This window comes from Macaca nemestrina, chromosome 12 (genome assembly GCF_043159975.1).
Source record: "Macaca nemestrina isolate mMacNem1 chromosome 12, mMacNem.hap1, whole genome shotgun sequence".
Taxonomy (NCBI): domain Eukaryota; kingdom Metazoa; phylum Chordata; class Mammalia; order Primates; family Cercopithecidae; genus Macaca; species Macaca nemestrina.
In genome coordinates this window covers 9,395,253-9,413,003 of record NC_092136.1, presented here as the reverse complement: position 1 = coordinate 9,413,003, position 17,751 = coordinate 9,395,253, and the positions used below count along the sequence as shown (strand labels likewise).

The 17,751-nt window shown below is 51.2% G+C and overlaps 1 protein-coding gene across 10 annotated transcripts in view; it reads right to left on the bottom strand.

The window, feature by feature from the left end:
- The window catches only part of LOC105469546 (basic leucine zipper ATF-like transcription factor 2), a 33,137-nt gene that overhangs the window by 2,579 nt on the left and 12,807 nt on the right, over positions 1-17,751 (bottom strand). For 3 of the 10 annotated variants that reach the window (XM_071074318.1, XM_071074320.1, XM_071074316.1), the window contains 2 exons: positions 7,597-7,713; positions 4,500-4,601 (listed from right to left, as the gene is read on the bottom strand). Coding sequence is in view for 2 of the 10 variants with exons in the window: in XM_071074314.1 (XP_070930415.1) it covers positions 4,500-4,601; positions 6,928-6,966 (141 nt within the window). In the remaining 8 variants the exon portion in view is untranslated. The other 7 variants (XM_071074319.1, XM_071074322.1, XM_071074317.1 and 4 more) reach the window with 6 other exon arrangements.

The window sequence follows — 17,751 nt, the reverse complement described above, 5'->3', positions numbered from 1 at the left end:
CCACCAAATTCTCTGTGGTAGAATTCCAGGCCTGTGTGGTGGCCGCAGCTCAGACCTCTGGTATTCTCTCTCCCGCCTTCTTTCTTTCTCCCCTCCCTTCCTGACCCTCACATGAACTCTGCTTCCTGGCCACATTTCCTGTTTCCTCTGCCTGGACACCCTTCCGCCGCCCTTCCCCGTGCAAATCCCAACAGGGCCTTCCCGTGGCAACTTTGATGTCATTCTGTCCTAGATTGCTTATTGCCAGTGCCAGATCTTTTGAGGGCCCAGAACTCGCCCCTACGAGCACTGTGGGAGGATTCAGGAGATTGTTTTACAGGTTGATAGCACGAGTGTGTTCGATTCTGCATCCCTGAATCAGCATTTATTAAGTTCTATTCTGCTGAATGCCGGTTCTGAGAACCCCTGAGACACAATCAATGTGCAGTTCTAAATAACTATTTATGATGACAATAGTGGTAAAAATGCAGAAAGAATTTTATGTCCACATCTCACACAGGGCTGAATACATTGAACAACTTCCCTCAGTCACCCCCCGTCCCCTTTTCTGGACACTTTGAAAGAAGAAGTTGCAAGGGTGTTTTGCATAAAAATGTGGTTTTGGCCCTGGACTCAAAAGTCTTTTTTTTTTTTTGAGACGGAGTCTGGCTCTGTCGCCCAGGCTGGAGTGCAGTGGCTCGATCTCAGCTCACTGCAAGCTCCACCTCCCGGGTTCATGCCATTCTCCTGCCTCAGCCTCCTGAGTAGCCAGGATCACAGCCACCACGCCCGGCTAATTTTTTGTATTTTTAGGAGAGACGGGGTTTCACCATGTTAGCCAGGATGGTCTCGATCTCCTGACCTCATGATCCGCCCACCTCAGCCTCCCAAAGTGCTGGGATTACAGGCGTGAGCCACCGTGCCTGGCCCTGGACTCAAAGTTCTAACAGGCCTGAAAGCCACCGGCCCCATTCCCAGACTGGTTTCTGCATGTTGAATGATGAATTTTTTTTTTTTTTTTTTTTGATACAGAGTCTTGCTTTGTCGCCCAGGCTGGAGTGCAATGGCGCGATCTCAGCTCACTGCAACCTCCGCCTCCTGGGTTCAAATGATTCTCCTGCCTCAGCCTCCCGAGTAGCTGGGACTACAGGTGCGCACCACCATGCCCAGCTAATTTTTGTATTTTTAGTAGAGATGGGGTTTCACCATGTTGGTCAGGCTTGTCTCGAACTCCTGACCTCGTGACCGCCAGCCTTGGCTTCCCAAAGTGCTGGGATTACAGGGGCGAGCCACCGCCCACAGCTGGAATTATGGACATTTCTAAAATGTATCATTAGGTCACCCTTCACCTAAATTCTCCAAAGACCTCCAGGAACTGAGTCACTCACTCATTCATTTATTCATTCATTTGCTACCTTCAGGAGGCTCAAGGAGTGACAATTTCAATTTCGTCCCTTTCCTCTTCCCTGTTTTAGTTTTCCTGACAGGATTTAACACCATCTGACATCCTGACCACTCGAGGGACTTTTTGTCTGTGGGTCTGGCTTCCCCAGGAGAATATAAGCCCTGTGGGGTGAGGCTAGGGTGGGCGTTTGTCTACTGTGTCTACAGCTCTATATCCAGTGCTTAAAACTGTGTCTGGCACACGGGAGACGCTCAATAGGCATTTCCAGAAGGAAGGAATAAACGAATGCATGGGTCTCCTAGGCACCATTCTGAGCACCAGTTCTCACTCTCACCTGGTCTACAGGTTGCTGCTCCCCACGCCTGTGCCAGCACTGTGTCATTTGTTCCCAATGTGTTTTCTGACCTTCATCCTCTGGGAAAACGCCCATTTGTTCTTAAGCTCAGGCTTCATCGCCTTTTTCTTTTTTGTTTTGGCCCTGGACTCAAAGTTCTTTTTTTTTTTTTGAGACGGAGTCTGGCTCTTTCGCCCAGGCTGGAGTGTAGTGGCTTGATCTCGGCTCACTGCAAGCTCCACCTCCCGGGTTCACGCCATTCTCCTGCCTCAGCCTCCTGAGTAGCCAGGATCACAGCCACCACACCCGGCTAATTTTTTGTATTTTTAGGAGAGACGGGGGTTTCACCATGTTAGCCAGGATGGTCTCGATCTCCTGACCTCATGATCCGCCCGGAGAGTCTCTCTCTGTTGCCCAGGCTGAAGTGCAGTGGCATGACCTCAGCTCATTGCAACCTCTGCCTCCCAGGTTCAAGCAATTCTCCTGCCCCAGCTACTGAGATTGGCTAATTAGCTCCCAAGTCCCTGTAATCCCAGCTACTGAGACTACCTAATTAGCTACGTGCTTGGCTAATTTTTGTATTTTAGTAGAGATGGGGTTTCACCATGTTGGCCAGGCTGGTCTCGAACTCCTGGCCTCAAGTAATCCACCCACCTCAGCCTCCCAAAGTGCTGGGATTACAGGCGTGAGCCACTGCGCCTTGCTCATCTCCTCTTTAGACCACTCAGTGCCACCACCTATGTGCTATGGACCCTATTGTGTTCCCTCCAAAAATTATATGTCGAAGCCATTATCCCCAATGTGATTACATTTAGAGATAAGGTTCTTAGAAGGTAATTTAGATTAAATGAGGTCCTAGGATAGAGGATAGGGTTCTAATCTGATAGGATTGGTGTCCTTATAAGAAGAGGAAGGGAGACCGGGAGCAGTGGCTGAAGCCTGTAATCCCAGCATAGCACTTTGGGAGGCCGAGGTAGGTGGATCAATTGAGTCCAGGAGTTCAAGACCAGCCTGGGTTACATGGAGAAACTCTGTCTCTACAAAAAATACAAAAATTAGCCAAGTGTGGTGGTGCATGCCTGTAGTCCCAGCCCCTCAGGAGACTGAGGTGAGGAGGATCGCTTAAGCCTGGGAAGCTGAGGTTGCAGTGAGCTAAGATCATGGACTGCACTCTAACCTGGATAACAGAGCAAGACCCTCTAAAAAAAAAAAAAAAAAAAAGAGGAAGGGGCCAGGCATGGTAGCTCGTGCCTGTAATCTCAGCACTTTGGGACATGGAGGTGGGAGGATTGCTTGAGCACAGGAGTTCAAGACCAGCCTGGGCAATATAGCAAGACCCCCATCTCTATTAAAAAATAAAGAATATGAAGACATAAAAAAGAAAGAATAAATAAATAATAAATGAATAAAAAATTAAAACAAAAAGGAGGGGGCCAGGTGCGGTGGTTCACGCCTGTAGAGGCTGAGGCAGGCAGATCACTTAAAGCCAGGAGTTTGAAACCAGCCTGGCCAACATGGTGAAACCCCACCTCTGCTGAAAAACAAAAATTAGCTGGGCGTAGTGGCGCATGCCTGTAATCCCACCTACTCAGGAAGCTGAGGCCGGAGAATCACTTGAACCCAGGAGGCAGAGGTTGTAGTGAGCCAAGTGGCGCCACTGCACTCCAGTCTGGGCAACAGAGTGAGACTCTGTCTCAAAAGCAACAACCAACAAAAACCCCAAAAAGGAGAGGAAGGGAAAGAGATCACTCTGTCCTCTCATGTGCACTGGGAGGCCATAAGCACACAGTGAGAAGGCAGCCACTTACAAGTCAGGAAGAGCACCCTCACCCGGAACCGAATTGGCCGGCGCCTTGATCTTGGACTTCCCAGCCTCCAGAACTGTGAGAAATAAACGTCTGTTGTTTAAGCCACCATCTATGGTATTTTCAGATGAGCATGAAGCTCAGTAAAGGAAGCAACTTGAAACTGGGACTGGAAACCCCGCCCATTTTAACCCTGAACCACAGTTCTCACAGTATGGTCTTGGCCACCTCCTGAACTCTGACCCCTGAGTGGTTAATCACAGATTACCATGCAGGTCCTTGGGCCCCACCTGGCCTCATGAGGTGGGAGCTGGCAGAGGAAGAATAATCCACTTTTTTTTTTTCTTCTACAGACAGGGTCTCAATCTCTTGCCCAGGTTGGATGCAGTGGTGCAATCATGGCTCACTGCAGCCTTGAACTTCTGGGCTCAAGCGATCCTCCTGTCTCAGTTTCCTGAGTAGCTGGGACTACAGGTGTGCACCACCATGCCCAGCTAACTATTTTTTAATTTTTGTAGAGACAGAGTCTCGCTATATTGCCCAGACTGGTCTTGAACTCCTGGGCTCAAACAATCCTCCAGCCTCAGCCTCCCAAAGTGCTAGGATTACAGGCGTGAGCCACTGTGACCAGCCTAGAATCTGCATTTTAACCAGTGTCTCAGCTGGCCATTGTGTCGGGGTCTCCCTGTTTGCCTGCACTTCCTGTCTTCCTTGCCTGAGACTGCAGACACCTTAGGACAAGGCTGGGCTGAGGATAACCCTTTGTGTCCCTGGATCCTGGTGTGTACCTGGTACATGGTTTGTACTCAACACCCAGAACTTTCCAAATCTCAGCCACAGGACCCTTTCCTCATCCCAAACCCAGGTGACCTAGAAAAATACAGGAGTTTGGGGAAAGTCTGCTCACAGGTGGGGTGGAGAAGGGGTGACCGGGCCGGTAAGTGGAGTCAGAGACAAGGAAAAGGGTTGTCCGCACCTGGTGCAGGGCGTCTGCCTTGTCTGTGTGCTTCTGCCGGCTTCGCTGGGCGGCTGTCCGGTTCTTCTGCTTCTTCAGCTGCCTTTGCTGCTCCTCGGGGTCCTGAGGGGCACGAGGCAGAGGACTCAGGGGGCGCGGTCAGGCCTTGTGCCCTCCATCCTGGCCTGCCATTTGTAAAGCCAAGTCTTTCCCCTTGAGTCAAGTTCCCAAGGGTCTTTGTTCTCCCAGAAGCTCCCTTGGCACCCCTAGAGCAGGCACTGCACACCGTGTTGGAATGCCAGCCTCACTCCGTGTCCTGCTCATAGCTCACGTGGAGGGTGGGAGGGCAAACAGGGAAGATGGGAAGCCTGAGATTCAAATTCAGACAGAGCTGACTTCAAACACCACATTCTTTTTTCTGTTTTTTTTTAAGACAGAGTCTCGCTCTATTGCCCAGGCTGGAGTAGTACAGCGGCACAATCTTGGCTCACTGCAACCTCTGACTCCCGGGTTCAAGCAATTCTCCTGCCTTAGCCTCCCAAGCAGTTGGGACTACAGGCGCCTGCCACCATGCCTGGCTAATTTTTGTATTTTTAGTAGAGATGGGGTTTCATCATGTTGGCCAGGCTGGTCTCAAACTGATCTCGAGCTCCTGACCTCAGGTGATTCACCAGCCTTGGCCTCCCAAAATGCTGGGATTACAGGTGTGAGCCACCGCGCCCAGCCAAGCCCCACATTCTTGAACCCAATTGCCCCATCCCTGCAATGGAAGCACTACAGCAGAGGGGTAAAGCCCATGCGGCAGGCAGCCCAGAGCTGGCGTGGCATAAAGCTCAGCTTCCATTCTTCTCACTGCCATGATTTCCACACCAAGGTGTGAACTTCCCTGTGAGCTCCATGAGGGCAGATGTTCCCTGTGCCCAGCTCAGCTCAAGCCCAAAGCAGATATTCACTTACTCAACAAACATGTATAAGCTCCTACTATGTTCCAGGCAATAAGCTAGGGGGACACAATAGCAAACAAAATACACACAAATGCCTGTCCTCAAATTGCTCACATCGCAGTGGGGTGGTAGCGAAGGGTGAATGAATGAAGGGTTTACTCTGGTGGAAGAGTGGACTCAAAGGTTGACAGTTGTGACCACCTTGTACCCTGGGGTGAATGAAACTTAGATAAAATATTTTACCCAAATGTCCAGAGCTCTGCAAAGTCAGAGCAAGAGGGACTGTTGGAGAGCTCACAGCCCAGCCCTCTCCCCCAAGTCTCTCTGGGGCATGTTGTTTGAGGGTAAGGACCTCAGGCAAGGCCCTGGCCACCCTGGCCACAAATTCTGAATGCTCCTAGGCTCCTGCCACAGCTCCACCCTGGCCATATGCTCCCTGGGGCCATGTCCACGCCAGGCTCACTGTAACACTGGGGCACCAAGAGACTAAAGGCTGAGACAGGACCCATGGAGAGTGAATGGGGCTCCTGTGAGATGGGCAGAGCCTCCAAGGGAAACCATGGCCCAGGGAATATTTTTATTTTATTTTATTTTATTTTAGAGACAGAGTCTCTCTCTGTCACCCAGGCTGGAGTGCAGTGGCATGATCTCGGCTCACTGCAACCTCCACCTCCCAGGTTCAAGCAATTCTCCTGCCTCAGCCTCCTGAGTAGCTGGGATTACAGGCATGCACCACCACGCCCAGCTAATTTTTGTACTTTTAGTAGAGACGGGGTTTCACCATGTTGGCCAGGATGGTCTCAATCTCCTGAACTCAGGTGATCTGTCCGCCTCAGCCTCCCAAAGTGCTGGGATTACAGGTGTGAGCCACCGAGCCTGGCCTATTTTATTTTATTGAGACAGAGTCTCTCTCTGTCGCCCATGCTGGAGTGCAGTGGCACAATCTCAGCTCACTGCAACCTCCATCTCCCACGTTCAAGCAGTTCTCCTGCCTCAGCCTCTCGAGTAGCTGAGACTACACACGTGCCCTGCCAAACCCGGCTAATTTTTGTATTTTCAGTAGAGACGGGGTTTTGCCGTGTTGCCCAGGCTGATCTTGAACTCCTGGCCTCATGTTATCTGTCTGCCTCGGCCTCCCAAGGGGCTGGGATTACAGGCGTGAGCCACCACGGCCAGCCGGCCTGGGTTATATGGAGAAGGAAGGAAAGGCTGCTGTGAGGGTAGTGAGGGGGGACCAGGTACGTTAGGGGAGAGCAAGTACACAGAGGTCAAGTTCTAAACCGAAGGCTGGACCTGAAATGTGAGAGCTGGAAACAACTCATTCCAATCCCGACTTCAGGGGAGGAAAGTGAGGCCCAGAGAGGGGCATGCAGAGCCGTCTGTCACACTGCTAAGAGTATGGAGCTGGGACTAGGAGCTCCTGACTGCAGCCCTCACTGCCTGGGCACTGAGAACCCTTGGGATGCTCCCCTTCTCACCCCCGATCCCCAATCCCCTGTACTCACTGTCCCGGTCAGCAGCCCATTGCCCCTGCAGAGGTGCATGGCTTAGGCAGGGAAGCAGAGTCGTCCCTCAGCAGCTGTGACTTCTCAGTGCCCTCTGGAGGCCTAAGGAACTGGTGGCTCTTTAAATCCCCAGTGGCCACTCCGCCCCCAGAGGGCCAAGTTTCAGTTTCTCCTAAAGCCACCAGTTGCTCAGAATCCCTGGCTCAGGCTTGCTCACGTGGCTAGAATTTCCTAACATGAACTGGTCTTCCGGTTGGGCCCCTTCTCTGGAAAGAGGATGGTGGAGGGTGGAGAGGAGGGAAGACCAAAGGCCAGGTGTGAGGAGGGTGTTCCGGGGGAGGGAGGGCAGGCAGCCAGGGACTGAGATGAGAGGAGAAGCCAGTGGGGACTGAGGCTCATGTGGGGTAGAGAGCCCTTGAGCTCTGGAATTGGGGGAACTGGATCACAGCCCACATTGGAGCTGTCCAGCTTTCAGAAAGTGACTGTTCTTCTCTGAGCCCTAGTTTTCTCATCCGTAAGGGCTGCAGGATGGTACAACTACCCACTCCCAGGCTCATTACAGGAACTAAGCCAGATAATACAACCACCCCCAAACCTTCTGAGACCACTATGGAAGCATGTCTGCAAAAATAAGCAATGGCCGTTGGATAGAACAGATGGATACATTACTGTTTTCGTACAACAGACTGCGTAGCAGTGGAAAGATTGATGTCCAGTGGTTAGGAGCCCAACTTCCAAGCTACGTGACTTGGGTTCGTAATTTCATCTGTGTTTCTGTTTCCAAATCTGTAAAGTGGGGATAAAAACAATTTTGTTACGCCAGATGCAGTGGTTCATGCCTGTAATCCAAGTACTCTGGGAGGCCAAGGCAGGAGGATCACTTGAGCTCAGGAGTTTGAGACCAGCCTGGACAACATGGCAAGACCTTATCTCTACTAAAACAACAACAAAAAAAATTAGCTGGGCATGGTGGCACACACCTGTATTCCCAGTTACTCAGGAGGCTGAGATGGGAGATCACTTGAGCCCAGGAGTTCAAGGCTGCAGTGAGTTATAATCTTGCCATTGCACTCCAGCCTGGGCAATACAAGACCTTGTTTCAAAAAATTAATTAATTAAAAATTAAAAAATAAAGACCTAGCAAACCCTGAAGCCCCAGGCATATCTGCATGGTTGCTGTATCTCTAAGAGGGACCACACTTGGATGGGGCATCTGTTTGGGGGCCAGAGAGGCCAGTAATTCCTGTCCAAGAACAGCATGCATGCAGTCTGTAGAGTCCTATGGTCTGGTGACTAGAGCGTCTTGGGGTTGTACCTGAGACCTGAGGGTTCATGGCTGATGATGTGGGGTCACAAGAATGGCAAATACAGGTATGATCTTCTGATAGGTGATGGTGGCTGGAATGTTTTGTTTTTTGTTTTTTGTTTTTTTTATTATTGTACTTTAAGTTGTAGGGTACATGTGCATAACATGCAGGTTTGTTACATATGTATACTTGTGTCATGTTGGTGTGCTGCACCCATCAACTCATCATTTACATCAGGTATAACTCCCAATGCAATCCCTCCCTGGAATGTTGTTTTAAAGAGTCATGGACACCTCTGAGCTTAGTAAAAAAGAGTACTGCAGTTGATTAGCAATGTCTGCCACACCATGATCGATTAGTGATGTCTGTCATGGGCAGCAATGTGGAGAGTGCAGTCCCCTGCTATCCTTAGAACCAGGCATAAAGCAAGTCTGGGTTTCAGAGTCAAAAGACTTGACTCTCAGTCCTGGCACTCCACTCACCCAGTTTATCACCTGGAGCCTCAGTGTCTTCAAATATATGCTGGCAATTACAAAGAAATGATACCTATTTAACAGTTGTTTTGAAGATGGGAAAGAATGAAATGAGAAGAAAGCTCTTGGGATATTGTAAAGTACTATGCGGCAAGGAATCCCCCTCCTGAGATTTGTGGTGTCATATTCTGGATTCTAAGATTATTAATGCAGGCTCCTAATTTAAAATGCCTGGGTGGGTGGGATTGGGCATAACAGCTGGGCCTTGCCCTCCTAGTTTCTGAGGGGCCTGGGGGCAGAGGCTGAAGTGGGATGCCCCACGCAGTGAGGCCATCCCTGTTTCTCTGAATTATTGTTTCCCAGAAACCAGGAAGGCTGGGGCATCTTGCCTGAGGCAGGCACCTGAAGGGCTCATTAAGCCAGCCTATGAGCTCCCCTGGGAGGATCTGCAGGTGCCTTATGCATGATGTGACTAAGAAGAAACACCCGCGTGTGTGTGTGTGTGTGTGTGTGTGTGTAGGGGCTAGTGTCCCCACTCCAGATCCCAGCCCCCACCCCGGACCCCCAATCTTTCTTCTCCAGATCTCAGCTTCTGACAGAGGTGAGACAGCAGGTGTAGCTCTTCCCACAACACCACAGCCCTGGGAGAAGACCAAAGAAGGCAGCATTATGGCTTCCTAAGGAGGCGGCTGGGAGAGGGAGTGGCAGGGAGGGAGGGAAGGAGGGGGAGTGGGTAATGTTTAACTAGGAATGGCTGTGGGAGACTTCTCCCAGGCTGGTGGGACCATCCAATCTGACCTTGCCTTAGACGGTGTCTCAGTCAGCTCAGGCTGCTATAATGCAATACCAGAAACTGGGTGGCTTAATGACACTTTTATTTCTCGCAGTTCTGAGGGCTGAGAAATCCAAGAGCAAGGTACTGGTAGGTTTAGCTCCTGGCAAGGCCTCTTCCTGGCTGGAAGATGGTGGCACTCCTACCGTGTTATCAGATAGTCTCTCTGCCTTCTTATAAAGACACTCACCCCATGGTAGGGTCCTACCCTCACGACCTTATCTCAGCCAATTACCTCCTGAAGGCCCCACCTCCAAATACCATCTTACCAAGGGTTGGCACTTCAGTGTGTGAGTTTGCAGGGGACACAAACTTTCAGTCCATAAAAAGAGGGTGAGGAAACTAATGCCCAGAGGGGCAAGGTCACCCCACAGGAGGGGCAGGGCTGCAGGGAGAATACAACCTCTCTCTTCCAGGCCTCAGTCCTGCTCCACACCCTGCTTGGAAAGGCCTAGTCCATTAGTCCAGAGCCAGCAGCCCCAGTGGGTGGAGGGTTGGAGGCCTCCCAAATACCACACCTACCAATGAGCTCCTGCATGGCAGGACTGGTTCTTTGAAGGGTCCTCAGTGCTTCAAACACTGCCTTCACATAATAGACGCTCAGTTAATGAATTAATGAGTTAAAGTCCAGCAGGCAGCTTGCCACCCAGGAACCCCAAAACTTTTCTGAGGAAAGAAACTTTTCGCTCATTCCCACAGGACCTGCTCTGGGTTCCTAGTGGGCTCTCCTCAACCAACTTCATCATTTTACTAGTGAAGAAACTGAGGTAGAGGGAAGAGAAAGTCACACTACTGTTTTGGGAGAAGCCAGGATGCATTGAAGCCCTGTGCCCCCACTTTTTTTTTTTTGAAACAGAGTCCCACTCTGTCACCCAGGCTAGAGTGCAGTGGTGCAATCTTGGCCACTGTGTCCAGCCCCTACCCTGTCCCCATTCTTTCCCACACTTCCTGGGGTTAGACAGACGCTCAGATCTCCAGCTGCTGAAGATGACGGCCCTTCAGTCTAGGTCCTTCCACCATGTGCATCCCTCATATTAGGGATTAGGTCATATTAGGCATGGCCTCCTCAGAGCACCTCCAGAAAGCTACAGATGAAAGCAGAAAAAGAGGCCAGTAAGTTGCTGGCAGTGCTGACTGGCTACTGACTTCCCATCCACACCTCAGTGGGAGCCAAGCCTCAGCTGGGAGGAGTTTACAATCCAAGGGTGTGTGGGACACGCCTGTTGAGGAAGGCACTTCCTGTCATAGAACTTCCCACTGGGGAGGTCACTTTCTGCTGGGGAGGTCAGGGAAGGATTTCCAGAGCAGGAGCTCTTTTGAAGGGACAATGAAGGATGGGCAGGCTCTATCCTAAGACCTGGAACTTGTTCTTGGGCAAGGTTACTTAACAAACCTCTTTATACCTCATCTGTAAAATGGGAATGATATGTTATGGTGGTTGTCTTTATGGCAAACAGAAACATACAATTTTGTGGGGTTTTTTGTTTGATTTTTGTTTTTGTTTTTGTTTGGAGATGGAGTCTCGCTCTGTCGCCCAGGCTGGAGTGCAGTGGGGCGATCTCGGCTCACTATAAGCTCCGCCTCCCGGGTTCACACTATTCTCCTGCCTCAGCCTCCTGAGTAGCTGGGACTACAGGTGCCCGCCACCATGCCCGGCTAATATTTTGTATTTTTAGTAGAGATGGGGTTTCACCGTGTTAGCCAGGATGGTCTTGATCTCCTGACCTCGTGATCTGCCTGCCTCAGCCTCCCAAAGTGCTGGGAATACAGGCGTGAGCCACTGCGCTCACCTTGTTTTTTTATTTTATTTTTATTTTTATTTTTATTTTGAGACGGAGTTTCACTTTTGTTGCCCAGGCTGGAGTGCAATGGCACGATCTTGGCTTACCGCAACCTCTGCCTCCCAGGTTCAAGCAATTCTCCTGCCTCAGCCTCCGTAGTAGCTGGGATTACAGGCATGTGCCACCACGCCCGGCTAATTTTGTATTTTTAGTAGAGATGGGGTTTCTCCATGTTGGTCAGGCTGGTCTCAAACTCCCGACCTCAGGTGATCCACCCACCTCGGCCTCCCAAAATGCTGGGATTACAGGCGTGAACCACCACGCCCGGCTTTTTTTTTTTTTTTAGACGGAGTCTTGCTCTGTCTCCCACGCTGGAGTGAGGTGATATGATCTCGGCTCACTGCAACCTCCACCTCCTGGGTTCAAGTGATTCTCCTGCCTCAACCTCCCAAGCAGCTGGGATTACAGGTGCAAGCCACCATGCCCAGCTAATTTTTATATTTTTAGTAGAGATGGGGTTTCACCATGTTGGCCTGGCTGGTCTCGAACTCCTGACCTTAGGTGATCCGCCAACCTGAGCCTCCCAAAGTGCTGGGATTATAGGCATGAGCCACCATGCTTGGCCAATGGGGATAATAGAAGGATTTTTGTTTGTTTGTTTGTTTTTGTTTTGTTTTTTGAGACGGAGTCTCGCTCTGTCACCCAGGCTGGAGTGCAGTGGCCAGATCTCGGCTCACTGCAAGCTCCGCCTCCTGGGTTTACGCCATTCTCCTGCCTCAGCCTCCTGAGTAGCTGGGACTACAGGCGCCCGCCACCGCGCCCGGCTAATTTTTTGTATTTTTAGTAGAGACGGGGTTTCACCGTGGTCTCGATCTCCTGACCTTGTGATGCACCCGCCTCGGCCTCCCAAAGTGCTGGGATTACAGGCGTAAGCCACCGCGCCCGGCCATAATAGAAGGATTTAAGTAATTTGTGTAAAGGGCTTAGAACAGTGCACGGCCCACAGTTAAGTCACATAAACATCTGTTAAACTTAACAAAGGCACTCAATACATATCTGATTAATTTTTATTCATGTAACAACAGGCTTGTATTTTGTCCTTCCCTCCTTCCCTCCCTCCCTCCCTCCCTCCCTCCCTCTCTCTCTCTCTCTCTCTCTTTCTGATGGAGTCTTGCTCTGTCGCCCAGGCTGGAGTGCAGTGGCACGATCTCAGCCCACTGCAACCTCCGCCTCCCGGGTTCAAGCGATTCTCCTGGCTCAGCCTCCTAAGTAGCCGGGACTACAGGCACACACCACCACACCCAGCAAAACTTTTGTATTTTTAGCAGAGACGGGTTTTCACCATGTTGACCAGGCTAGTCTCAAACTCCTGGCCTCAAGTGATCCACCTGCCTCTGCCTCCCAAAGTGCTGGGATTACAGGCGTAAGCCACCACACTCAGCCTTTTTAAAAAAATTTTTTGAGACAGGATTTTGCTCTTGTCACCCAGGCTGGAGTACAGTGGCGCAACCTTGACTCACTGCAAACTCCACCTCCTGGGTTCAAGCAATTCTCCTGCCTCAGCCTCCTGAGTAGCTGGGATTACATACGTACACCACCACGTCCCGCTAATTTTTGTATTGTTAGTAAAGACAGGGTTTCACCACTTTGGCCAAGCTGGTCTCGAACTCCAGACCTCGTGATCCTCCCGCCTCAGCCTCCCAAGAGACTGGGATTACATGCATGAGCCACCACACCCGGCCGTAAGTGAAGTATTCTCCATGCAGCTGCTCTTGAAACCTTCACTGGGAGGTAGCAGATATCTGTGTTAGAGGAGTCTCTTTCCCTTATAGATGATCTAAGTTACTACCAAGTCTAGAGTGTACCAGCTTCAGACACGATGCCCAAACGATGTCATCGGGAGTCAGACTCTTCCTCTATTTGTCCTCCGGGCTGGCTACATTCTCAGGCAAAGCCCGCTCATGGCAGTAGGATGGCCACCAGAAACACCAGCTTCACAGCACCCCAGCAGGGGCACATCCCCAGCCCCTCCCACTTTCCCAGTAGCTACAACAAAAGTCCCAGGCTTGGCCTTCCTTCGTCTGGCTTGGGTCATGTGCCTATTCCTGACATCAATCACTGTGACCAGGTGAGATTGGCAAGGCCAGGACTTCAAGCCCATCCTGGAGCCCAGGGTTGGGGTCAGCCCCATCTAAACCATAGGGACTAGGGGTGAAGAAGGGGCAGTTCCCCAGGGCATTGGGTACTGTTGGCAGAAGAAGGGTGAGTAGATGCCAGTTGATTTCAGCTCAGCTTCCGACATGAGGAAACTGCCACTCAGCAGCACATCCTGGACCCTGGTCACCTCCCCAGGTTGATAGACTCCAATGCCTCCCTGCCTCTGATACCAAGCCCAGCACTCTTCCTGTCCATTGTTTCACAGCTGCCCAAGATGTGGAGGAAGGTCCCAGCAGTCAGGGACCCGTGGACAGGAAAGCAAGGGCTTGCCAAAGGATGATTCCAGATGTACCGAATGCTGGGCAGAGACAGGGGAAGCCACATCATGGGGACTCCCCAGGGCGTGGGGAGAGAAAAACAGACTTACTTTCAGCACATTGTGCACAGCACATTTCAGTGCTCATTAAAGATGGAGTCTGGGGCCGGGCGCGGTGGCTCAAGCCTGTAATCCCAGCACTTTGGGAGGCCGAGACGGGCGGATCACTAGGTCAGGAGATCGAGACCATCCTGGCTAACACGGCGAAACCCCGTTTCTACTAAAAACACAAAAAATTAGCCGGGCGAGGTGGCGGCGCCTGTGGTCCCAGCTACTCGGGAGGCTGAGGCAGGAGAATGGCGGGAACCCGGGAGGCGGAGCTTGCAGTGAGCTGAGATCTGGCCACTGCACTCCAGCCTGGGTGACAGAGCAAGACTCCGTCTCAAAAAAAAAAAAAAAAAAAAAAGATGGAGTCTGGGCCAGGCGCGGTGGCTCACACCTGTAATCCCAGGACTTTGGGAAGCCAAGGTTGGCAAATTAAGAGTTCAAGACCAGCCTGGCCAACCTCGTGAAACCCTGTCTTTACTAAAAATACAAAAATTAGCCAGGCATGGTGGCACATGCCTGTATTTCCAGCTACTCGGGGGGCTGAGGCAGGAGAGTTGCTTGAACCTGGGAGGCAGAAGTTGCAGTGAGCCGAGATTGCACCACTGCACTCCAGTCTCGACAACAGAGACTCCGTGTTAAAAAATAAAAATGAAAAAAGAGTCTGCAAATAGCTGGGCCTCCCAGGAACTAAGTGACTTCCCCAGGGCTCTATGGGGCTCTTCACTGCCTGGTCCTCAGTGCATCTTCCCACGCTCACTCCCCTCCCCAACCCCCACTCCTGCTGGCTCTTTGCCACCTCCAATGCCTTGTGCTTCTGAGTCTCTGCCATTCCTTTAATGTACTTGCACATCTTTCCAGGAAGTGGTCTGGAACTTCTGGAAATGGGCAGGCAGTATAAATTATAAACAGCTGAGCTCTGAAGAGTCTGAGAGCATCCCAGGGCTTTGTTTGCAAATGGCAGTTGCGACCATAGCTCCTGGATTTTCCCAGGCAGTGGAAGCCCCGAAAAGACCAGGGTTCAATCCTCGCTCTGTCCTGCTACTGTGTGAGCTTGGACAAGGCCCTTGGTTTTTCTGGGTTCTCACTGTCCTTGTCTGTAAAATGGTGATAATTCCCTCACTTTGCCAGGGCTGCCCTGATGACTGAAACAAGGTATGGAAAGTGGTCACCAGTGACCTCAGACAGGATAAGTCCTTTGCTCTTGTCCTAGTTACCCCTAAAGACGGGAGGGCCTCATGCGGAGGCTGGTGCCAGGGAGTGGCCAGCCAAGCTCATGGAGCAAGGGACTGGAGGGCTGGCTGGGGTGCAGTGGGGTGGGAAATGAAGCCCAACCCAGGCTAGCTAGTGACTTGAAATGCAACAGACAAGACGGCGCTGCCCTTGGCAGAACCAGCACCAAGGGTGCAGGAGAGCTTTGACCACACAGGTCAGCAGTCAGTCACCATCAGAGGACTCCAGAGATTCTCCAGTTTGTTTTGCAACTGGGGAAACTGAGGCCTGGCAAGAAGAGGGGAACTGGCCAAGTACAAGGAGGCAGCGGAGACAGGCAAACCCAGGTTCTGCTGCAGCCTCCCTGTGCTCTTCTCATGTTATTCCTCACTGATCCAATGTGGGGAAAAGAAAGAAAGATCAGACTGTTACTGTGTCTATATAGAAAGAAGTAGACATAAGAGACTCCATTTTGTTCTGTATTTGAGATGCTGTTAATCTGTGACCCTACCCCCAACCTTGTCCTTGCAAGAGACATGTGCTGTGGTGACTCAAGGTTTAAAGGATTTTGGGCTGTGCAGGGTGTGCTTTGTTAAACAAGTGCCTGAAGGCAGCTTGCTGGTTAAAAGTCATCACCATTCTCTTAATCTCAAGTACCCAGCCACACGTACACTGCCAAAGGTCGCAGGGACCTCTGCCTAGGAAAGCTAGGTATTGTCCAAGGTTTCTCCCCATGTGGTAGTCTGAAATATGGCCTCGTGGGAAGGGGAAGACCTGATCGTCCCCCAGTCTGACACCCATGAAGGGTCTGTGCTGAGGGGGACCAGTACAAGAGGAAAGAAGGCTTCTTGGCGGTTGTTGGCGGTTGAGATAGAGAAAAGCATCTGTCTCCTGCCCATCCCTGGGCAATGGAACATCTCAGTGTAAAACCCGATTGTATGTTCTGTTTACTAAGAAAGGAGAAAACCACCTTAGGGCGAAAGGCGGGACTTGCTAGCAATGCTGCTCTTTATGCACTAAAAAGGTTTATGGAGATGTTTGCATATGCATATCAAGGCACAGCACTTTTCCTTAAACTTATTCATGTCACAGAGAACTTTATTCATATGTCTTACTGCTGACTTTCTCCCTATAATGATCCTATTATCCTGCCGCTTCCTCTTCTTTAATACTGAGGGAACTCAGAGACCGGTGCGGGCGTGGGTCTTCTGTATGCTAAGCGCTGGTCCCCTGGGCCCACTTTTTCTTTCTCTATACTTTGTCTCTGTGTCTCATTTCCTTTCTCAAGTCTCTTGTTCCACCTAACGAGAAACGCCCACAGGTGTGGAGGGGTAGGCCACCCCTTCAATCCAACAAACATCCTGGGGCCTGGAGTGGAAATAACAGGGGCACAGGACACCCTTAGAGGGCAGGGAGCATTTGTACCTGTTGTGGGTCTGCAGGAGCAGGACTGATTCCCAGAAGCCCCAGACCAGGGTCCCAGGAGCTGGAAAGGGAGCCCCATCCGGAAGAAAGTCTGGGGATGGGGTTCTCTAGAGAGCTGAGTTCACCTGCAGCTCACGTGCACCAAGCTTCAATGTCTCAGACAGCCTTGTGCCCTCTCTGGACCTGTTTCCTCATGTGTAAAATGAAGGAACTTAACCAGGCGCTGTGGCTCACACCCTATAATCCCAGCACCTTGGGAGGCCAAGGCAGGAGGATTACTTGAGCCCAGGAGTTCAAGACCAACCTGGGCAACACGGCAAGACCCCATCTCTGCCAACAACAACAACAACAACAACCCCAAAAATGAAAAGAAAAATTAGCTGGGCATGGTGGCGTGAGCCTACAGTACCAGCTACTCAGGAGGCTGAGATGGGAGGATCACTTGAGCCTGGGAGGCAGAGGTTGCAGTGAGCTGAGATCACATCACTGCATTCCAGCCTGGGAGACAGAGCAAGATCGTGTCTCAAAATAAAAAAAATAAAATGAAGGAACTTGACAATGACTTCTCAGGGTTCTTCTTGCTGTGCGGGAGGCCAGGGCCTGCCTGTACCTCTTGGGAGCCTTTTTTCTAAACAAGGGACTAGCAATGAACCGAGGTTGGTGCTGCAGACAGAGACCTGGGTGCCTCCCCCAGCACTGCCACCTGCCTTCCACTCTGGGGCTGAGTCTTCCCTTCCCGGCACCCATGGGGAGGGGTACCTATGAGATGCCCCCCTCCTTTTTTTTTTTTGAGTCGGAGTCTCGGTCTGACCCCCAGGCTGGAGTGCAGTGGCCCGATCTCGGCTCACTGCAAGCTCTGCCTCCCAGGTTCACGCCATTCTCCTGCCTCAGCCTCCCAAGTAGCTGGGACTACAGGCGCCCGCCACCATGCCCGGCTAATTTTTTGTATTTTTAGTAGAGACAGGGTTTCACCATGTTATCCAGGATGGTCTCGATCTCCTGACCTTGTGATCCACCCGCCTCGGCCTCCCAAAGTGCTGGGATTACAGGCGTGAGCCACTGCGCCCAGCCGAGATGCCCTTTTTCTTTTTTCTTTTTTTTTTTTTTGAGATGGAGTCTCACTCTGTCGCCCAGACTGGAGTGCAGTGGCATGATCTTGGCTCACTGTAACCTCTGCCTCCCGAGTTCAAGCAATTCTCCTGCCTCAGCCTCCCAA